This window comes from Apteryx mantelli, chromosome 1 (assembly GCF_036417845.1).
Source record: "Apteryx mantelli isolate bAptMan1 chromosome 1, bAptMan1.hap1, whole genome shotgun sequence".
Lineage (NCBI taxonomy): Eukaryota > Metazoa > Chordata > Aves > Apterygiformes > Apterygidae > Apteryx > Apteryx mantelli.
Genome location: NC_089978.1, coordinates 155,850,837 through 155,874,983, shown reverse-complemented (window position 1 = coordinate 155,874,983; position 24,147 = coordinate 155,850,837). Strand labels below are relative to the sequence as shown.

Here is a 24,147-nt window from a genome sequence, read left to right as displayed (position 1 = left end):
GGGATGCGTATAAATACACAGTAAATATCTTCTGCCTGGGCTGTTTCTGTTCTTTGAAGCCTCCCTCAGTGCCAACGGGGGTGAGGGACAGACGCAGCAAAACTTCTCTCCGGGCCCCCCCCCAGGTTGGGGCAGGGACCCCCCTTGGAGCGGGGCGGCCCCGCTCCGCCGCTGCCGGAGGCGGCCAGGCCGGGCCGGGCCGGGCCGGGCGGCGGCTCGGGGCCCTGGCGGAAGGGAGGGGAAGGGAGCGGGCGGCGCTGCCCTCGCGTCTCGCCGCGGCGGGGGCGGAGCGCGGCGCGGCGCGGGCCGTGCCTGGCACCTGCGCGGCGGGCGGGGCCCAGCTCGGCGCCCTCCGCGGTCGAGCGCGGCGCTGAGCAGGCGGCGGCGGCGCAACAGGTAACCGCGCGCCGCGACCACCGGCGCCCATGGCGGCCCGCGGCCCCGCCGCCGAGCAGGGCTACATCCGCACCGTGCTGGGCCAGCAGATCCTGCCGGAGCTGGACAGCTCCAGCCTGGCGCTGCCCTCCGACGCCCGGCTCAAGCTCACGGGCGGCCGAGCCGGCGAGGAGAAGACGCTGCGGCTCCACCGGCAGGTCCAGCAGACGCTGGCCAGGAAGAGCAGGGGCTCGCTGGTGAACGGTGAGTGTCCGCCCGGCCCGGCCGGCTGCTGCCCTGAGGCTGCTACCGCCCTCCGGCTCCCCCCCCCCGCCCCCGCCGGAATGAACCGCCCGCGGCTCGCGTGCCCCGTGGCTCCCAACGGCTCCCAACAGCTCCGGGGCCACCGCAGCCGTGTGGTCGCGGGCCCGCCCCCCCCCCCCCCCCCCCCCGCCACACACACCTCTCCTGAGGTTTTTTACTTAGTTTATTATCGGTTTTGGTGGGTTTGACGCCGGAGCGGAGCCGGCTGTCGCGTGAAGGCGGTGGTGGTGGTCAGCCGCCACATCAGCCGCTACGCGGCGAGGTTTGTGCGGAGGTGACTTGTGAGTAAAAGCAGAGCTGTACCGGAATGGCCCCTTCGTGCCGCGTAATCTGCGCGGGCCCGGAGAGGAAGCGCTTGCTTGGTACGGGCTTCATACAAGTCGTTTCCCTTCGCAGCATCTGTAATAAAAAATCTGAGCTGTGTCACACTTTTTCCTTCTTTCTCCTTTCTGATTAAGCGAATTAGGTGTTTCTCCCTCCCAGCCACTCCAACTTCACTGCTGCCTGAGAGAAGACTTGAGGCTAAATTCTCCGAATCCCGTAACCGTTTTAATGTGCTTATTTTAATAACTTAGTTTTACCCACTGGCCCTCTTTGCTGAATAAAATGGAAAGAAGTGTCGGAAATGGTTTTCCTTATTTTACTGTGAAGTAGAAGAAAATGAACTGAAAGGAGGTTTGGCAAAATAACCCTGGGAAAGGCGTAAATAGGAAACCGAATGCTAATGTTGCTAAACTCTTTATTTACCCCGTTCATTGCTGTGCGCAATACAAATTGAAGTCAGTTGCTTTCAAGCTCTTGCAGTCAGCAGGCCCGATCCTTTTAGGGTCCACTGTGCAGTGGCACCTGTCATGCAACGGAGATCCAGTTGCGGTGTCAGGCCCTGATGGGGTAGCTTTGCCAGGTGCCGAGGGTTTCAGGCAAGCTGCTGGGGGCGGGGGGAGGGGGGGGTTGTCTTAAGTATTAATAGGGAAGAGATGTGTTGTTTTTAAAGTAAGTCCAGAAAAAATCTGAAAACATAAATTATATTATCATAATTATGCATGAATTATGCATAATTATCCTGAAAACTTTGCTCCTGTTTTTAAATAGGACGATATGACTGACTTACAGGTTATTACACCGTGTTGCTCAGTTGTCATTATGGAAGCTGTCACCTTTTGTTTTCAAAAAAAATGAGTGAAAGGGTTTCACATTTATAAATATATTTCGCTCATCTGTCTTGTCAGGCAGAAAAATGTTTCCTTGTACTTCAGCTGGCTTCCATCAGAAAAACACCTCATGACTAAAAATGAATACAATGCAGACACAGACATATTCTACTCAGAAAAATTAGGAACATGAATCACATAAATAAGTATACACAGCTCAGCAGTGTGTAGGTACACATGCAAGTCCTCAGGCTGGAAGCTCTTATTTGAATAAGGTTCCTAAACATTTTTAGAGTAACTTCATTAGTTTTTCTGATACTAGAGAGGAGTTCTCTGGAAAATACTTTTTGAACAATAGTTAACAAATGAGATGGTGTCATGAAGTTGAAACACTGTCTCTAAACCATGCATAAAAATCTATGAAGAGAAGTTCCAGTCCTCCTAGCTCCCCTTACCTTCTATGGAACACATTAACAAAACTGATGGATAAGGGGATAGTTGTCTTAGTTAGCTTTTTTTTTTCTGAAGGTCAAGTATTTGGGCACTTTGCATTTCTGAGACACCAGTACTTCTGTGCTTCAGAAACAGGAGTGGCAAATCCATGTCTGTTACATGCATTATTCATGCATAAAAGGACTTCCTATTTTTCTTCTTTCAAACATATGCTTGTGTCCAATTCATCATACATTTTTAGTCCTACTGCAAAACTCAAAAAAAATGGAACTGGAATGTATTCCTTAAATAAATGTATTTATTTATATACACACAGTATATAGATATGTCTATATATCTATCTGTCTGTATCTCAAATATCTATAATATGTGTCAAATGCCTCTAATGTGTTCAACATGCTGACTTCCCTGAAAAAAGTATGTATATATGTATGTGAATCCAAATGTGCTTTTCCATAGAAGACTTGCTCAGAATTTGACTATTCTTTGGAAAAAAAAGAATTTTTGTATATAAGCTACTCTTAAAAAATATGCCCTATTTTACATGCAAAAAATACCACTTCACTAAATTATAATGATTTTCTAGATATATTCACCAAGCGTCTTAACCTGTAGTGTTTGAAGTCACGTGGAAAACTATATAAAGATTTAAAAGTAGCAGGTCCCTGCAATACAACTGTCCTATCAGTAGAAGTATTTCAGACCCTGTTCAGCAAGGTACTTAGCACATACCTAACTAGAGTATTCACATACATGCCTAAAATTAGGCAAGCACATAACCCCTGGGTAAAAAAAAATCAGTGGTAATAAAGGTCTTACGCACTACACTGTGCACACCCAGCTTCCACAGACAGTACTGGGAGTTTTGAAGCACAAGGAGTACACCATCAGGCAGCATAATTTCTCCTTAAAGTTTCGAATTAAAGGTGACTGCTTAGCCTTAAAAATTACCTTCAAATGGGAAGGAACCTTTTTGCCTCCTTCACCCATGTTGCTTGCTTTTCTCCCTTTTTTGTTTTTTGAAGGTGTCTTCCTTCTTTCTTTTTATAATGGAAATTCAGGTCATCCTCAGATTTGTGCTTTGAGGATTCCTCCAGCTGCAAAATGATTAAAATCATGTGCTGCCTCAAATCTTTTTAAAACTTTGTCAGAGCTTTTTCAAGCAGTAGTTTGCCAAGAGCTGCAACTTCTCCACTTCATCAGTTGCTATATCTTTATAAGGTAAAGATTATGCCACCTGGAAGTAAATGTGAGCCACTAAAGCAGCCATATGAAATTTCTGAATGCTGTTTAAAGATAGCAATGAAATGGTATATAGTTCAGAAAAATGGCATTTAGAACCATATACGTTAATGACCAGTGGTTTTTAGCTCACATATTTAACATTGATTATTTCATGTATAATTTAAGAGTTGATGAAACCATTTTAGGTTTCTGGTTCCACTTGCCCCTGATCTTGTTCTCTCTGAGTTTTGATTGGCTTTTAAATTTCTTTGTGATATTTCTGTTTCTTTAGTGTAATCCCTGGAACAAAGTCTTCCTCCCTGTGCAACATTCTCAGTTTTACCGCAGAAAATGAGGGCAGAATTTAGTAATATGTTTTACAAAACCAAACAGCCAGGTGAACTGCTGTCTGTGTAGAGATACTTTCTCTGACCCAGGTTTGTGTTTATGAAAAACAACTAAAACTTAAGAGGTTTCCAATCAACAGTATTAGATATAAGGCGGTTACAATCAGAGCCTTATTTCTTCCTTATATTGCTTCATTTTTACAATTCTTAATAGTGTTTTTCTTAAACTGGTTTTAGGGGTTCTTAGGGGTTTCCTATCCTGAGTCTTCCATTTCATAGATTTTTTGATGAGGCTTACTGCTTCATAGTAGTTTTCTTGTTGTATCTTTGTAGAAAAAGAAAGTAGAAAAAGATTACTTGTTGGTGACTTGGACTTCTCGTTGGTGTCATTAAATTCCTCGCCTCTGCTTCCTGAGCCAGAAGAGATCTTTTTCTTTCATTGTAAGCACTTGTTTAAATGGGTACTGAGCAGTGCAAAGTACAAAATGTTAGAAAAAAGTCCTTTGAGTTGCACTGGAAGAGCAGTGGAGAGGAATGACCAGAAAGGAGGCTTGTTCATCTCTAGATTAAGTGACTCAGTGAAGTTTTTGATAAGCCATTGTTAAAATGCCACCATCTCAGTCCACGAGTGGTGGTGTATGAAAAAGAATTAAAAGATTGCAAACCAGGAACGCGGAACACAGTGAGTTTCTGCTGAGGATATTATTACCCCTCTGAACAAGCGTGGACAATAGATATTCAACAGGTGGGCACTTGGGATACATGAAAATACCACAATCTTTCATAGACCTTTATATACGGGGTACAATTATGTTGATGCCTGCAGCATGGGGTTTAAAGCCAAAATTTGATTTTCGTGGTAACCATTTAAATATAAAATTGCTGAAAAGGACTCATAAGTGGATAACAGTATACAGGATTTAAAAGGAATCTGATACACCTAACTCCTTAATAGAGACTAATTGTTTTCTTCATATATCATGTAACTTAGACACACGTAGTGTCATTGTGATTTTTAAAGGCCCATCGCACAGGGGATTGATATGTCTGCAATGGTGGCTAGTATGGCCAGTAATCACTGGAGAGGAGCTTTCAAGGCCTCTAGACACACTCAACATATCACATCCAAGGGAACAAAGGAGGTTTGAGAAGAGCCACTGTGACAATAGATAGGATTTTTTCTTCTGTCATCTCTTTAGTCTCCTTCCTTATAGTGTAACTATTTTGTCAGGTCTCAGAATTTTATCATAATTGTTGTGAGATTAGGTGATTTTTGTATGGCTTTTATTGTGGGTTATGAGGAAGAGTGAAGAGGTTTTAGTTTTCCTCCACCACTTTACCACGTCTAAAAAGCCAGTGTTCCTGAACTTCTTTGGTTACATATTGGCAGGAAAGAGAGGAGACTGAGATAAAAGGTTCAGTTCAGTTGCCTGCGCATGGGTGTCAGCTGCTATTTGAGATGCCCACCGTTTCCAGAATACCCACATGGCTTGACAGATGTGACACAGAGCCTATAGGAAACCTGTCCTTTTCTTGACTGGCAGCTGGAAATCAAGTGAGCTATCTTTATGGCATGTCATATAGTTTTGGATGCCTATGGGTGAGTAACTGAATCAAGTTTATAGTTTTTGAAGAGAGTTTCTGTGAGACTTAGACCACTCACAGTGGTCTCACAGTTAGAAAATATTAATTGTAACAGTAAAAGAACCCATAATACATTAAGAAAATCCTTCATGGCTTGCTTTCTTTTAAATCAATGCACTGAGTGTACAAGGGCTGCCTAACGATTTTTGAATGTATGTAACACTGAAAGGTGTTTTGTACTGTGGTGAAAGAAAAGCTGGAGGTAGTCTCACTGAGAGAAGCAAGTCTTGATCAGATCACCTGTTATGCATCTAATAACTACTGAAGTCACAGCATTTTAGTTATCACTTTTTCCTTTAGCACACTGGCTTTTGGCATGAGTAAACAGCCGATCTTACAAACTACATTTTATGTAGCTAATAAATCTTAGGTAAAATACTCACAAAATATTTTACTGATATGGTAAGAGCAAACACTAGATAGTGTACATGCAAAGTGAAATTCCACAAGCTAATGTCTGCTGTGTTTACCTCTGAGAGAGAAAAATGTTTTGTTTTGCTGATGGATAGTTCACAGAAAGACTGAAGGTTAAAAAAGAGAACTGCTTAAAGCTACTGTTTAGTAAAGATACCTGCGTGTTGTGATTTCTAATTGACTGTATTTTGCTTTTGCGAACAGGGCAACTGTTAGATATGTAGTTTATCCTAAACTAGTTCATGGGCAGCTTTATAATCCTCATTATTTTATTATTTGTTTAGTAAAGACAGAGTTCAGAGCTTTCTAAAACATAAAGAAATGCCTTGCTCTAAGGATCTTTATGTTCTAAGTAGATAAGTAACAGAGAATTATTTCTCACTAATTAAAGTGAACTGGACAAAAATACTAACTATAAAGAAACAGATACATTGTTAATATGTGTGTGTGTTTGTGCATATTTAAAGACTGCTTATATGAGAGTATTTTCATGGGTAGCAATGAATAAAGTGAATCTTTAAAAAGCAGGCATAGGCAACAGACTAAGATGGAGTCTTATAGGCCACTTGAAACTGTACATTGATATGAGAATTATATCACACAGATTATATGAATGTGCAGATTTTTGTTGTCAGTGTACATTGGCAGAGCTAAGCAGGAAACTTTTGCAGTGTAAAACAAGTCACTCTCCTACTACTGCTTTGTTGTTATTTGTGTAACCCCTGGGCTTTGTTGAAACACACAAACTTTTAATGTCATGTAGGAATTCTTACAGTCCAAATCATTAATTTGACCAAGCTGTACTATTCCAGTCTCATGACGCAAAGTTGAAATGAATGTGTCTTAACAAATCAACTAATGCATGTTTAAATCTGTGTTTTGTGGCCAAAGCAAAAGAGCAGGAAAGTGTGATTAAATAAGCAAAATTAACTGGAAAGTATGATTGAACTGGACCTCAAATTGTTAAACACTGATTTTTATTATGCACAGATTTGATCTCAGCCAGGTGGACACATGCTAGTGAAAAATTATTCTTATTCTATTGTGTAGTTTCATTCTTGTCAGGCCCTTTACCAACTACAGTAACTAAAGATCAAAGATATAAGATTATGTAAGTCCCTAAGGAAACCCATATGCACCTAATAAAGTCAGGAGCCTAACGGCATAAGCTGAAAGCCTCAGCTATTTGGCATATAAACACAAGGTGCTTTCAGAAATCCCACTAGGCATTTACCTGCTTGTTTTTGGCACCATTGTGCGTATGACTCCTAATATTTTTAGAAGTGGAAACTTCATCAGTTTTGACCAAGTTAATGATTTGGTTCTCTATTTTCTGTAGTAGTTCAGGCAGTGTCTGCTATTTGGAAAATTCATGGCCAGTCAGTGTGTCTAACTTCTTTGTTAACCACTGTTACCTAAACTTCTTCATCACACACTGGCCCCATTTGTGACAGATTTGGGGTATGTCTTGCCTTCAGCTTTTGATTTCTGTTTCACCTCTTTAATCATCTTGGTGGTTTTTATATACCTGTAGGCAGATTCTCATAACAGGGGAATCTCATAAAAAAAAAATTTCAGCAGTATCTGTTACAAAGCTTTAAAAATTATTTTGTATTAATGGAAGCACTTTCCTTTAAAGATGCATGGTATCAGTGAAAAAAAAAAAAGCCTGATAATTGTTTTTTTAATTAAGAAAAGAATGAAGTTTTAAGAAAAAAATAATCGCAATGCACTGTTTTATTTTCAAAGGTGGGTCATGGAAAAAAAAACAAATAGAGCGGATGTACTGTGGGTGTTCTACACTGTTTGTGGGATTAGCGAACCTTTCAGATATAGATTTAAAGTGTCATTAAACTCCCCCCAACTTTTTCAGCTTCATGTGTCATACATATCCATAAACTGTAGAGCCTGGTCATGGACCCTTTGTGTTCTTTGGGTGAAGCACTGAGAAGATTAATAAAGTGTTGCTTGCTCCAATATATTATCATTAAGGTAGAGCCTAAGGAAGAAGAAACATCAGCAGCAGAGGTAGGCAACTATGAAGAAAATGGTTTATATTCAGTGTCTGCTATTTATTTGCAATGGTGCATTGTAAAAAGTGCATCTCTAGGGTGTACAGTAACAGAGATATAAACCCATGTTTCTTAATTATTTGTATAGATCATAAGACTTCTAAGAGTTAAAAATATCTCGCATTATCTAAAATAAATAAGAAACTGAAAAAGGCCTGATGTCTTCAGAAAGATTTGCTTAGCCATAAACAAACATCTTTCCATCCTTTCCCCCTCTGCTTTTCAGCTAGTATATATTACTAACATTGTGGACTGGGTCATTTCCCTAGTACTGTAAATCATCCTTTGTAGTAATATAATGTTTTATTAAAATCTTACTAATCTTAGTCTTTATTACAGGCAGTTTACACCGTGCTTCCAGTGTTCCAGAACATGTTTATAACATGGGGATTACTGAAAGTGATTTTGTACCAAGAGCTCAATATGGTTTCTCATATTATCAATCAAACCAGGTGAGGAGAAGAAGGCAATGAATAGAAATAAATATAATATCACGTGAATAGTTTACTCATTTTGTTAAATGGTGTTGCAAGGTTAGATTGTTTGCTTACTTGTTTACTGTTTAAAGGAGGTTTTAATTACTGTGATACCTGTCTGTTAACATTTCTTCCCCCTTCTGGTGACTTCTGATCCCAACATCTAAATTCAACTCAGTTTGACAGACAGGCTTCTTGCACTTCTGTCGATTTTGTGAGAATTGACATTGGGGTAGAAAATGAAAAACCATATTAACACCCCACTGAGGCAAAGGCTGTTACACACCAGATCTTTATCCATCCCAACAGGCTGCGTATCAGCCAGCACATATATAGCTCAAAGTGGCAACAGGCTGTGCTGCCACTTACCCAGCCAAAGAGTCAGCAGTTGCTTGAGGGAGCTCAGGGGTCCTGTGGGGTGAAGAATGACGGCATGTTGGGCACATGGGTTGGAGCTGGGAGTATGATGAAAGAGGTTAGGGAATTAAGCATCCAAAACCATAGGAAAACAGATTGCATTTGTTTCACCATGACAGGTGGAGTGCTCCTTATCATTTTAAATAATCCTGTTGTAACCTGTTTAAGCATTACAAGAATTTCAGTGCGAGAGTCCTTGTAATATAATAGTGTATCTAAATTTTTGTCAAATTACAGCTTCACTTCTTATGGTGACCACACTTTTCTTGGGTTCGTGACCTAACTGCTAAGATAAATAATTGATTTTCTGCAGGGTTCATGACTCTGGTCATAACTGGTATGAACCCAGTTGCAGGGGCAACCACATGACTTGAAAATCAACACATAGCTCAATAGCAATGCTGCTGCATGATCAACATTAGTAAACTGAAAGCAATTCAGCTTGGGAATGGGAATATTTAAATAGAGTCCATCAGTACAGTAGCTGTATATGGAAGGTCCAATTCTCTCTCAGCTCAGAGGCAAGAATGATTCTGTGCTTATTCTCATTAAAGAAAATAGCCCAGCTGCTGACCAGTTAATTAAGCATCTCTGGCTCTGTATGGCTAGAGGTAGAACCGCTTACTTGACTACATTTCCTTCTCTGTCCTCCCTGTTCTCACCTGCCATCCAGTCCAAAATATTTAATGTGAATCTGTTCTTTTTAGAAGAGAGCAACAATGGATAACTGGCAGTAGCATAAGATATCCTTGCATAGCTCCTGTATAATAAACAAAGCTATCCAATGATCTGATCCTGTACTTACTAGATTTGGTAACCTGTACTCTTTTTGTGAGTCCATTATCCCCATCAGTAGCTCTTCCACAGTGAAAGTAAGGGTTTTCAGTCTGGCCACGCAGATTTGGTCTTATCCAAGCATAATTGACTTACACACATATTTCAAGTTGGCAGTAGAAGCCTGTATCCTTAGACTTTGTCTGCTAATGGTTAAACTATATTTGTTTCTACCTTCATTAGGCAGATACAAAGAAGTGTAGCAGAATCCCTTTTCATATACAATTTTGGTGAGGTTCACATTTGATTTTTCTGTTCTAGTAACAGACCTCACAATTTTTAGCTTTACTTTTTGGTTTGTTTTCTTTGCTGTTAATCTTAAATGCTGTGATCTTGCTGTGACTCCTGTTCTTTTATGCATCCTTGAACAGGTGGCTTCACCAACTTCTTATACAAATGGCTGGGGGACTAGAACCACATACAAGTCAATGGAAGAGAGATCTCAAAGGCAACCTCTGAAGAGATTAGAGATTTCTCCCCAACGAGGCCCTGAGAGATTGGCATATGTGTCCGATGATTTTCACTATGACAGAGGGATTCAAGCCGGATTCTCTATGAGGCATGGAGATAGCAGGAGATCCAACATGACTGTCCCACCAAGATATGCTCGATCTGAGATTATTGGTTACACTCTTCAGGATTCGGTGAACAGGGGACGCTCTTTTAAAAGGCAGTCCCACATGGGAGCTGCTAATGATACAGTCTTTGATGGTGTCCTCCCCAGCCCCACTGTACCTCTGTGCCAGCAAGTAGGCAACAGTCGCAGTATGACCAATCTTTTGGAGAAAGAGAACTACCTGACCTCAGGCAGTGCAACAGGACAAGTCAAATCACCAGTTGCTTCCTATATTGGGTCTCAGAACAGGCAATCTTTAAGGTCCTGCTGGAACCAAACTACTTTCAGAAGCACACAGACCAGGAGGGAAGCTTCTAACCAAGCTTCAATAACCAGTGTTGCTGCAGAAACAGATGGGAAGAGGATGCCATTGACAGCTGCTATGGCAGCAGCAGGGAGAAATGGTCTCCTGCAGAGTGAACAAGTCACCATTAATGGAACTCAGCTAGGGTAAGCATGACGCAGAATCTGCTCTGGTTCACAGTTACCTGGGGGGGTTCACAGTTGAAAATATTCTATTTGTTTAAAAACAGAAGATAGACTGCCAGCTATTGGTTGACTAGCCAGCACGGTGTATAAAATGTCAGTGCAGAGGACACAAAAGTAGATTTGCTTTTAAAAATCTACTTCCAATGCAACAAAGGAAAGAGAGAAAAAATATATGTATATGCTCATGCTGCAGGGTCCACAGCTCCTGTTTGATCTCTCTTGACAAGACTTAATGAAGTTTATAAGGGGATATATAATAGATCTTGAGTAATTTACAACCTAGATCACAATACACGCTAATGTATTGACAGAATTTGTGCTCATAAGAAACCAGATGATTTCAACTCTTATTCTCACTAGAATATGTCAGAAATCTACCAATGAAACAGCTTTTGGCAGATTTGGCAGATCGACAATTTCCAGTTAAAAGTCCTTCATCATTTCAAGGGAACTTTTTGATTTTGACAAACTTCAGTTAAAACACAGGCAGAAATTTCTCATAGCTCTGCTAGCCTGTAGCACCATCCCTACAATGAACACAGATTGCTCTAAATTTCAGGACCCCAAAGCTTCTCACTACCACAAGAATCTACAAGCTCTGAGGACACTATCTTAAACTGAGGCTCTCTTAGCTTTCTGGCAGGAATTCCCAGAGCTGCCCCCAGACTTCAGGAAAATTATTTAAAATGTTAGAAACATTCAGATTTTTTTTAAATGACTTTTTTTCCTGAATTTTCTTTTAAGAGAAAATTTCAGAATTTCTAACACTTGTTCCACTTTCAGAAAAGCAAACTTATCCATCAGTGGTGAAATTCCCCTAAGAAGTGAATACTTCTTTCATTTAAGAAAAATCTGAATGTTTTGAGAGCTCTAAGTTTCAATGGGCAGAACAAACCACAGGGTAAACAGAAGATCATTACTTAGTGTTTACTGCAGTTTCCGTTGTTGTTTCATAATTCCAAGAGGATCCCAAAGTTTGTTATGTATGTTAATTGTGGTGTTATTACTAACAATGTAATTAAGATATGTCCCTTTTTTCCACAGTTGCATGGCTGTTAAGTTCATTTTTCCAAAGGCAGCCTTTCTTCTCTTTCTAAGTTTGCTACTATATCAGGTTAGGCATAAGCCAATATCGCTGCTGTGTACAGATCAGATATTGTCTGTCTTAAACTATGTATTGTTTGTTGTGATTAGTTTTACAAATATATAATCTTGTGCCCACATCTAATCTGGATCAAAATTTTTACTGCTTCCTGATCCAGGAGTTCAGAGATCTGGTATTAATGATTTGGCCCTAAGTATTCAGTCTTTACAGCAAGCAAATTCAGAAAAGATGACTGGGAGCTGGCAACAGCTAAAGACTCGGCAGTACTGGTGTTGAAAACAGGTACCCGGGAGGACTTTGTTTCTCAAGAAGACGACTTACAAACAGTCGTATAACACATTGATTCAATCATTTACTTAACTTGAAGTACATTCTTGAGTGCATTTAAGCCACAACCAGCTACTTTAATTTTGTGTAGGAGCACTTTTGGTTCTTGTTCTGCAGGTGCAGACACTGAAATTTAGTTGTCTCACCACAGAGATGTCAACCAAAGTGCTTTTCATACTTCCACTGTGTAAATAAACATTCATCTTCTGTCATTGTGCATGTGGCTTGCTTGAGACCATGCTGAATTCCAGGTGGAAGAACTGTGACCCAGTGGAAACCTTTTGAACAGCGTAGCTTCTTAAGTGCCAGTTTTTCAGTTCAGCTTTTGCTGGAAACTACAGAGGAAAACAATTGGAGGCAAAAGTTTACAGGTTTCATTTATCTCAGTATTTTCAAATATCCTAGTTTGTAGTTTGGATTCGTAGCTGTTTTGGGGGGAGAATGAAGGGCTCCTTATTTTACCCAAAGTTTAAAAATATAGATTGAAAATATAAATATATATATGTAAAATATAATAGCTTATATTAATGAGAGGCTGGTGAAGAGTTGTATATAAAAGATAATTCCCTGAAAGGATTTGTATCACTAAATTCTTAAATAGTAAGAAAGAAACCATAGCCATTTTAGCTGAATGAAGTCAGTATTTGTTACATATGCTTAGGTAATAACATATGTATGATATCCACATATATGATGTCTAAAAATACATGTTTGGTAAGTCCACTTGTAATTCTCATCACTGGAAGGACTTGATGTTTAAATCCTGTTTTGGTTGTAGCACATTCTGGTTCATCCATGTCTAACTACTGCACAGTTCAATGTAGAATTAAGTATTTAAAACCTGATAGATTACATTTTGCCTTTGGGTACCCTGCTGTTAAACCAGATGTATTTCAGTTAAGTCTGTCATTCTTCTGTCAGTACAACAACTTCTTCACACGAGACTTCTCAGTCTAAGGTGTTAGTAAGAACTTCCATATTTCTTATCACTACCCCTTCTCTTTGATTTTAAGCTTGCATTATCTGATACTAATTGTTGTTCCCCTAATAATGGAAGGGAAAAAAGATAATCCCATGTTCCAAATCATTTGATTTTTCCAGAAATCTGTACATTTTTACACAATTTACAATTTAGATCTTTCCAAGGTTAACTGAGAGGTTATAAAATAGTTGTGTAAGGCTGAAGAGAAGTAGCAGACTAGCTGTGTATAGAATTTAAAATGTACATACGTGCATTTTCAAACTTTGTATACAATACTTAGCTCATGCTATGATATCAGTGTAGAGAAATCAGACTATAGAAATGCTATCTTTGCATCTGCTGGTAGAATGAAGCAGTTAAAAGCAACCTCATATCAAAGGCTTAGGAAAGAGAGGACTCCAGCCTGAAGCTGGGAAACAACTGCTTACAGAATCAGACCTGCGAGCTGTGACAAAATGATCAGACAACATGGTGTATCTCAAAAGTGGTCTACTCTGGTAATTAAGATAAAGTCACCATTTGTCAAACTATTACTTTGTTTGACAACCATTGTTTGAAAGTCCATTTGTTGTCATTACGCTTGTTGATTTGCTATGTGGCTATTAGTTTGCCTGTACGTTTTTTTGAGGATAGGATGGAATCGTTGCATGAAATTCTCTTTTGACAAAAGTTAGGGTGCTCTAACTTTTGTGAGTGCCACTGAGGGTCAAAGGATATATTGCATCTTTGTATTTATTATTACTATTCACTTTAGTGAATGTAAATATTATTCTTACCCAATGAAGAGCAATCCTAGTATGACAGTGCACAAGAGAGTAAGATTTTGGCTACCACACATGAAAGAGTATCAGCCATGAAGGGACAATTCTGGTGAATTTCAGTCTCAGTGCAGGTCTACACATACAGCCCTTAGAAATTTGCTGTCTGGCCATACATCCATTTATCTCAGCCTCACAGGCTGGTGACTGCTGATGCGCCTTTACAGCTGCAGGGCATGCCTGCTGTCCTGACGCTGAGTTCTCACACAGATTCTCTGGTGTCCCGTGAGGGATCATCATCTCATGCAGCAGTCTTGACCTTAGAAGGTGCGTGGATAGAGCCTCTCTCCTCGTTAGTCATTGAAGTGACTTACTATTTCATACATCTGAGATCTCTGCCTCTCTGTAAAAGGTGACTGAGACAGACCCAAGGCTTTCAAATTTACTGCAGTGACTAACAGGCAGGCAGACATGCTCACATGGGCACATAAAGACCATGGTCACAAAAAACTTGTTGATTTAGGAAACCTGGCTAAAAACCAAGCTTGAAGAGCTTGTTTTTCTGTTCCACTTAAAAGAATAAGAACAAGAAAGATGATCTGGCTTCTTTCCATTACTTTAAGATCTTTAAGTAGGTTTCCAATCAATATATCAGAATTGCAACGTGGAGCAACTTAGTAACTACTTTGTTTTAGGTCAGGGCTGAAATAAGTCCTGAAAATCTGGAAGCTGTAAGCGTTGCCAAACCAGAGCCCAGGGTACTAGAGATATTAACAATTGTATTTAATTTCACTTTGATTTAACCTTTCCATTGACATCCTCAACACACTGTCCCCTTCATTTCATCTTTCATCTTTGTCTTGCACAAGCCTGCCTCAGCACCTGTACATACAGCGTATTTGCTCAAAACACTAACTCAGAAGAGGAGAGAAGACAGGAAATAACATGATTTATAACAAATGGAAATATAAAGGCATGTGGAAACCTCAGGGTACCAGAGTATAATTTCATTTGCAACATGAGCATAGATATTGCTTTTCTTTTCTTTATTGTCCTTGTAGCCATACTAATTATCTTTTGCCTTACGATCAAACTCTGCTAATAGTAAATGTTGATTTACAGTGGAAGCTGGCAAGGCAAATTCTAACAAAATTCTTTTTTGTCTCAGAGCCTGTGAGTTCATCACAAATATTTTGGGTAAAACAGTCTGATTTCAGTGCATTTGTAGCAAGGCTGTGTATGAGAAATCTGCCTGATTTTCTCCTAGTTTGTCTACCTTGCTCAACCACAGCCTGGGCAAACCTGAACTTCTAGGCTCATTAGTTCCTGGCAGTCCGTATTGAGATAGTCTCAGAGCTGAATAACCTAGTAACTCTTAGTGCAGTCCACAAGCACATGCTTTAGAAATGTCTCTGCTGAATCAGTATCAAAATATTTCATATTTCTTTTTTCTGAATATCATTTATTTTCTAACCTTTGTCTTAGTTAAAAGTAAAAAAAAAAATCCAAAAGCTCGGCATTTGAATTTAAGCAAATTTATATCCCAAGCACCTGTTTTACCATAGAAGGTAACTGTGGTGAGATTTCTAATCTTAGATGCATTTACTGAGATGATTTTCAAATAAATGTTCTGAATCTTGTAGCTCTGAAGCAGGGAGTTATTGCCCATGACTGTTGTTTCGCTGTCTTTCACAAACTGCCCTCTGGTCCCTGTCTGGGCAGTCTGTGATCTGATTCTACAAAATTATTTGGTTTCAGCCAAAAACTAGAACACTTTTTATTTTTTCTGGGTGGGGATTGTTTGAAGGAAAAGTTGAGTAGACAACCTGGGGAACATAACCATATATCCCAGAGCTACTGCATCCTGAATAATCTACCCAATTGTGCCATGAGTTGCTTTATGTTCCCAAAAAAATGGGTCTGGTGACTCTTCTTTCCAATTTTTGACATGGTTGTCTAATACAATTACCATTCAAGCAAAAGTGTTGGCAGCTAGGGGGAAGATGACTGAATATATCTTTAATCCTGCCATAGGCAATGTACATATCTGATTTAGTGTATGGCACTTTCATTTTGTCCCACCATGAAAAAGCTTTGCCCATTTCAAACTGAGGCAAATTTTATAAGCTCAAAAAAGCAAAGACTCAGCTCTACTGAGTCCAGAACACAGAAACTGAAGAAAGACATGAAAACAAATACAGCAAAGCTACCATCACCTTAGTGAGAAAAAATCAGGGTATCCTCATCATCAGTAAAAGATATTTTAATTTTGCTTTGGCCTTCTTTGGGTCTTAGTCCTTCATCTGCTGATGTCTTCCATTTTGTTTTTATAATTTCAAGCATGACTTACTTTATCCTGAACCTCTTGTTGTTGCAAAAATTCCATTTATAATTTTCTTTTCCCCTGGAAACTTAGTACTTCTCAAAGCTTTCTTAATATTTTCTGCTACTGGGAAGGGAATAATTTTCTAAGTAAAACTAAAGCTCCTTGAAAATTATGAACAGCCTTCTATTACAAGAAATTTCACAAGCTAAATGATGATTTTTTTGCAGTCTTGCTTCACTGTATCTTGTGTGTCTGTACTTTTAGGAGCCCAGAAGGCGAGATGACTTTGGAGCATGCAGTGAGCATATTGAAGAGTGAAAATACACAGTCATCATCCAGGGTTCTTGCTGCAGTAACTTTCATACAGCATGAGTGTTTCCAGAAAGCAGAAGCCAGAAGAAAAGTAAGTAATTATTTTTATGCCAGTTTCAATCAGGTAGAGCAAATAACTTTCCATATTGTATGGCACTGCATGCCAACATGAAAAAAGATATTTTAAGAAACCTTGAAGGATACCAATGTCGAATATTTTCTCTAGGTTGTGATGATGCTTTTTGCTGCAGATTCGTTTAAATCAGTGGAATAACACTGATCTATGCCAGCAAAAGGTTGGTCTTTAGCATTTTGTAATAGGAAGCATGGACATGTAGGATAAGAAGGAAAATCCAGAGGTCCTCCAGACCATCTGTAATTACAGATGTTTCTGAGAAGCTTTTTAAAAACCACATTGATTAGGATCCCACAAGACAGTCAAGGAACTTTAATACGCTGACCAATAAAGTATAACTTAAGTCTTCCTTTTGTAATCTAAGTTAGTTAGTTTCTGTCCTACCTTGATGACCATGGTGAAAAATGTCTCTGTTTCTGTTCTCCTTATAATGGTTTTTCATATGCTTTAGGGCTACTAAGTGTATATCCACTTAGCCTGTTCTTTTCTAGGCTAAACAAAGTTTTTTCTGCCTTTATACATAAGTCATGTAGTCTGAACTGAAGTCTTATCAGTTTAATTGCTCCCCTCTCTCATTTGTGACTGGCATGCTGGCACCACTAGTACAGAAATAAGGGAAAGCTCTAGGAATACAGTGCAAAGTTATCCAAGCTTCAGGGCTTGCTAGGACTGCACAAATGCATTAATACAGAGTATGGATTAACAAAACTGGTAAGTCTCATAGTTTTCTCAAAAGGGCATATCAGAAATACTCTCTTTTCCCTTTCCTTTAAATCTCAGTATGGGACAAAATTATGGTACTCTTGCTGGGCAGTTCTGTATATATTGTATATATACTGTATTGTATATATATATGTATATATATACTGTATATATATATTCTGTATATATATTCTGTATATTGGTACGTGAGCTGGTTGTTTATTTTAGTTTAACCAATTTTAAAAGTTTCTTACATTTGCTTTGTTTCATAACTTACCCTATATTACTTATATATGATCTCAGCCTTTTCTCCATATGCAGTCCAGTTAAGTGACAGCCCAACATCAATTATTCAAACATCTCTCAGACAGCTTCCCTGAAAAACAGGTGGATGAGTAAAAGAGTTCAAACTGGACCAGTCAGCCTGAAGCCATCTGCTATTTTCCTGTCCATCCCACACATCCTAGCTAAGTTTCTCTATTCAGTGCCTATCAGATTTTTTCATGTTGGCATTGTCTTGTTCCCCTGTATAGCCTTTCAACATGCATTCCTGTCTGTGTCTCCTAATGCTTTATTCCCTGTTACCTGATACTCTGTGGTTCTAGTGACTTTTTCTTGTGACCATGTGGTCTTACAGTGTTTTGGCAGATTTTGTCTGCCGAGGAGAATTTAGACCGATAGCTTTTGTAAATTCTGAGCATGTGGACTCCAAATAGCACCACTTTGTTTTACAAGAGCTATAGATCACTTAAACTTAAAATTACCTACAGAAGATCACTTATACTTAAAATTACCAACAGAAAACCTGCATAAATGTTTAAAGGAAAAAAAATAAGGAAGCAGTATCAAAAGGGTGTATCTACTGTAACAAAATAGGTCAATGTGCCTTCAGAGTGTTCTATGTTCCATTTACTGTAAGACATACATTTCTGTAGTTCATTCTGATAGAATCTAGATGATTGTTGAAAGCAGGAGGAATCAAGTCAGCAGTGTAGTAGCAAGAAACTCTACCTTTTATTCGACTGAATCAGAGGAAAGACAGGCAGGAAGTGTAATTTGACATGGCATGAAGGGCAAAAGGTTTTGTTGCATTTCATTTCTTCCTTTTCCCCACACCTGTTGGCCAGATTAAATTCTTTTTATCATTAAACTCTGGACTGCTCAAAACAGCTGTATCACATTTCTAAGTCTTTCATGTACTATCAATTCTATACAAGGATGAATTTGTCCACAAAACCATATGGCATTTTGATATGCTGGAGGAAATCAACCTCAACTGTACATGAATGTAAGTTAATTTCTATAGTAAACTCAGTCCTAAAGAAGCTAAGTCTTATTTATACCACATCACAGCTTGTATGGGATTCATCATTTGCCCCAACGTGTAGAACTTGGAAACTGTTTCCCCACAGCTGCTGTGAAATAAAAAGTCCTTTTAATTCTTCATTCATTTGGGGCCAAAACCTTGTTTTCTAAAGAATTAGACACTGAAAAGTACTGTCTTTGTTAGATGTGGGTGGTTCAGTAGTTAACTATTTTACAGTGTATAATGGTCTATATTTTGAAGTATACATTTACTAGACTTTTCTCAGTATGCTACAGATAAGAAGTACTGACTAAAATGTATTCTTTTTTAACACACATTCAACACATGCACAGAAGTTAACGAAGAAAAATACCACCTTTCCATCAGACCAGATGCTAAGAAGAAGTAACAGCTTGGCATATCAGGAACACTTTACATCCATAAATCTCAAAGCAGCTTATAAATGTTGCAGAGTTAAATCTCAAGTATCACCAGAGGTGCACCGTTACTATCCTGTCCATTTTACCAACATAGACGCTAAAACACAGAGCAATTGAATGTCTCATCAGAGGGTTCAAATCTGTGACAGAGCTGTAAGAGATCTAGTTTCATTCCCTCACATTAATTATTAAAATATGATGCTTTCCTTAGTTGTGGATTTTAACTGTGACTCATATGAAAGCCCAGAAGTTACAATCATGTCAGATTAATGATCTGTGTTTCAAGTTTTTCAAATAGGAGCAAATGAAAAAAGTCCCTGCAGGTTTGGGCTAAGGTTTTGGGTTTTGTTTTGGGGTGGTTTTTTTGGAAGTTTGTCATTTTCAATATCTAACTATTCTCTGCTCTGTTTTGCTTCCTCACAGGTTTTCTCACTTGGTGGTATCCCCAAACTTTTACAGCTTCTTGACATTCAGAATGAGGACATTCAGCGGGCAGCATGCGGTGCTCTGAGAAACCTGGTGTTTGAAGACAATGACAACAAGCTGGAAGTGTCAGAGCAGAAAGGGATCCCCCTCTTGCTCCATGTACTCCGATACACCAGGGATGTAGAGACTAAAAAACAGATAACAGGTAGTGTTTTCTGTGCTTGCAAGCATGAAGTGCTCCAGGTAGTGCACAGGCTTTCTGTGTGAGGTGCCTGATTGTTTACTGAGGCCAGTGTTTAGTGACTAAGAACAATGACTTAAAAGGACACTGTTACCTATTTTGTTACCTATTTTAAGCTCTTCCCTTAGGTGAAATTTCAAGGTCCTTCCAATCTGTTTTTAAGACAGCAAGAAGGGACTAGGAATTGCAACTTCCCCTCTTAAAGCTTTTTCAGAAATGACGTGTGCACGTGTTTGCAGGGAGCTTAAAGTCCTTGATATTCCAGAAGAGAAACTGAGGGTCCAAATAGCAAATCCTTTAGAACCATTGAGATGAGCACTGATCTGGGCAGTCCCAGAGGTGCCTGGGACTGCAAGTAATGCCCACTACTTCCACAGTAGCTCAGCCCTCACTTTTTGACACTATGTTGCCAGTGGAGTTGTGCTGCTGATAGCTCTTGTTGGAGACTGCATTGTGTCTGTCCCCAAGAACTTTCAGATGCTGGGGATGGAAAGTAGGTGACATACCCTCAACAAACCCTACAGCCACAAATGTCTACTTTGAGTCCTCTAACTCTTAGCTCTTTACATCCCAGAATCTACCTTCCCAGATCTGTGACAAGCAGAAAACACTGCAGCAAGAACACCATGCTTCCTTTCTGTGTGCAAGGGAGGGGGGTCCTGTGAGGACATCCACTTGATTATAAAGATCATATGGCACTTGATTATAAAGATCATATCAGTGGTGCAACCTGTATTCTTGATTAAATCTTTGCAGAGGTTACATTCTCACACTTTTTGCTCCAGTTTCCCTGAGGTAGAATGGTTAAAATGAGTATGGCCCATTGTGATTTTGAGGGAAGAGCCTTTGGATCAGAAGCCCTATATTATGCCTCTTGTTGTACATCAGTCTAGCAGAAGGAAGGGTGGGAGGAAATGGACACCATTTATTACAAAGAAACCTGTGATTACTGCCCTGTTGGCTTTGCAGCAGGCAACAAAAGAGTGTGCCAGCCCCTTCTTCCCTGTGCTTCTGTTTGGCCATAGTGCATCTCTAGGAAGTCAACCATCAGTGACCCGTATTTATTTTAGTTAGCATGCAGAGGAAGAGCAGGCTTATATTTCACAAACTGAAGAAAACATAATGAGTAAATGAATGGGGATTTATTTCAAGCGGTCTTTAAAGACATCAGATTAAAATAACAGTGCTTTAAAAGATATAGGTGTCAAGCAGCCTTGCCTTAAAGCAGAGCCATGTTGAGACCTTCTGTAATTCTGCATTCTTTTAAGTATTTGAAATACTGTGCTTCCTAGGCTGGGGAACAAAGCTTTGTATTGTTGACTCTTTTGGCTCAGTTTAGCAGCCCTGTAACATTAAAATGTCTTAAAGTTTTTCACATTCAGCAGATGCAGAATTGGGTCATTTGATAATTTATTGTATAGTGTGTTCTCTCTCAGTGCATTTACACATAAGTGACAGAAGCAGTGAAAACAGTGGCATGGTGGCCAAAAAGCCTCTGCCCTTGCTAGCAGTTTCATCATTTCTGACAAGAGCTTTGATGGCTTCAGGAGAAGAGCTTGTACAGATGGGTATTGTGATTATAACTGTGTTCTCCTTCACCAGCCTGAAAGTGGATGCAAGGACACCTTCTTTCTGCAGTTGCTGGTGTCATTGAACATGAATATTCGCTTCAGAAACATACAACACACCGACAAAATATATAAACAATAATGAATAGTATGTTTTCATTTGCATAAAACAAAATATTCTGATATACTTTCAGAGCTGTCAGCTGCAAGGGATGGCTTTAAAAATACAAGAAAAGAAAAGTATTGCACTTTGTTCAAGATCAAATGTGCAGTCAAGAAGTACGCTAATCCCTTGGTGAAAATGGTACTAGGAAAGATGTTTGCCAGCACCCGAGGAATCCTTCCAGCTCCCTAGCAAGCTGCAAGGAGCCCAGAGGGCAGAGGACAGCTGGGCTGAATGAATTTCTCTGAAAATATTAACCTTGCTTCCAGCCACTTTCTTTCTCAGTGATGCTTCAAAGACAGGCAAGGAGCAGGCTGCAGACAAGAAATAGACAGTCACTATACAGCATAAGCTTACTAAGGTCAGTATTTCCAGATGATCTTGCCATGCACAGTGATATCTGGGAACCCCTGGAATTACTGCTATGGGCAGATTGACTGGATGTAGCCAGAGAAGAACTGTGGCATAAGGCCTTTCCAAGCACAGTGCAAACCTCTGTGTGCCTCTGCTAAGATGGTTGGACTGCGCTGAGCTGGAGTCCAATCTGTTTGTAGATGAGTGGTGTATTATTTCCATCCCACATGGCAGACCTGTTGCATCAGTTTCCCTGGATGATTGATGGCTCACCTACAAGGTTTTTTTCCTTTTTTTTTTCATTACCTTTAGCTTCCTACAGGACTAGTGGAATATCATCATAGCTATGCACATAATTGCATTGTAGTGTTGTAACAATACATTTCTAGGAAAGGTTTAATGCAGAATCTTAGGAATTTCACCTCTTCAGCATGAGAAGCCCATCTGTCTTACTACATCATACTTACTGTTTGCCTACTTTATGACTGTAAATTAGAAATTTCCAGATGTGTGATATGATAATTAGCTGAATGTCTTTCCCCAGAAGGGGTCAGTAAAATAATATTCGCACCTGATAACGCTACACTGAATTACTGTGAAAGTGAGAGACGTCCGTCTAGGGGTCAAAAGCATGTGATACTCCTTAAGAAAGATATTTAAGCCCAACAGAGGCAAGCATTTTGTTTCTACTGCTGTGTAGGAGGCATAGTACCAAGTATTCTACCTGAGAAAAATACATGAAGATAAGGAATACAATCTGAGCACCACCATGCAGTGCCTTGTATCCTTCTATGAAAGGAGTAAAAGCAATGAAAAAGTATGGAGATAAACACTAATTATAGCCAGTGCTGTTTCCTGCCACACAGTCTGTGCATCCCAGGAGAGCACACAAAAAGCACCAAACCAGTACCACCACTAAAGTGTCTGTGTGCTTAGTACTGTGGTTTGAAAGCTGCCATGGACCAGTTTATCTAATCCTCACATTCAGAAAACAGCTGTCAGGTTTCTCTGTGCAATTTCTGTGCTTGTATGACCTGTTCTTAGTGTGGTTAAAACCTCTTCAAGATCACATTGACTGCATTTGCTAGCTTCATAAAATCATTGATACAGCTAAAGAAAAGGAACCATAGGCTCTGTCCTTTGTTTGACATGCAAACAAACTTCTTGCAAATCTTTTTAGGAAAGGAATGGGGATACTCCTGAACCATAAGAGAGAATGTCACTTTGAGACAGTGTAGGAGCCAAGACAGGAATAGCATTTTCTAGTGTTTAGTGAGCACACTAAGGAGCAGAAAGTAAAATGGCTGCAGCATGGAAAAAAAAAACAAAAAAAGATTAGCCTTTGAAAGTAAACCAGATGAGCCTCCAGGGAATATCTAATCTCTTGATCTTGTTATCATGCAGCATAAATCTGAGAAATAAAAGAAAATTCTTCCTGCAGGGAAGATTACAGCACAAACAGACAGAACTGTCATAAAAATAAATGTAAATTTTTAAGGAGACCACACCCATTTTCACAAATAACCATTTCAGGGAAATAAAAGGCCACTATAAATACATTATAGTCTATCGCCACAAGGAAAGACCCCACTCCTAAAGACATTTTTTAATGTGAACAAATCTTTTCACACACACAATGCCACTGAGAGAATCCTTATGACCCCAGTGTGACTGTGCTCATGGGTAAAATTAGGATTTATGTGGGAAAATCTATAACATATGCAACATTTCAAATTCTGTCTTGACAATTCTGACTTCTATTCTAGGTATCTCTCTGTAACTCAAAATGCACTTGGTTTCTTTGTGCCCATGCATTTGTGCTGTTCTGTCATAACATGTTTCCCTTACCAGTGTTTCTGATTCCCTATAAGCCTTACTTATCCTTCAGGACAGTACATTTTTCCTTTTTTCCCATAATTCAGAGATTATGGAGCTGCTCCCAGAAGAATAAATAGGCTTCTTTTGGCTGACTTTTGTTTTGATTTTACTATTGCTCACAACAGCAGTAATTAAATTCAAAGGGTAAGGAGATGCAAAAGAAACATTTTTGTTGTGAACTGATGAAAGGAACATTCACACATACTCTGCTAGAGTCTGGAGGAGGAGGTCTGTGAAACTTAGAGCAGCAAGCTGGGGAAACAATAAATGCCTTTATCGTGAAAGGC

General features: G+C 39.5%; 1 protein-coding gene across 1 annotated transcript in view; it reads left to right on the top strand.

Annotated features, from left to right (window-relative positions):
* The first annotated feature begins 383 nt into the window (after nucleotides 1-383).
* PKP2 (plakophilin 2) overlaps nucleotides 384-24,147 on the top strand; it is a 47,233-nt gene continuing 23,469 nt past the window's right edge. The window contains exons 1-5 of the mRNA XM_067307773.1: nucleotides 384-639; nucleotides 8,344-8,456; nucleotides 10,103-10,797; nucleotides 16,599-16,737; nucleotides 19,654-19,861. Of these exons, the coding sequence (XP_067163874.1) occupies nucleotides 426-639; nucleotides 8,344-8,456; nucleotides 10,103-10,797; nucleotides 16,599-16,737; nucleotides 19,654-19,861 (1,369 nt within the window). The 5' untranslated portion in view covers nucleotides 384-425. The remainder of the gene's footprint in view (nucleotides 640-8,343; nucleotides 8,457-10,102; nucleotides 10,798-16,598; nucleotides 16,738-19,653; nucleotides 19,862-24,147) is intronic.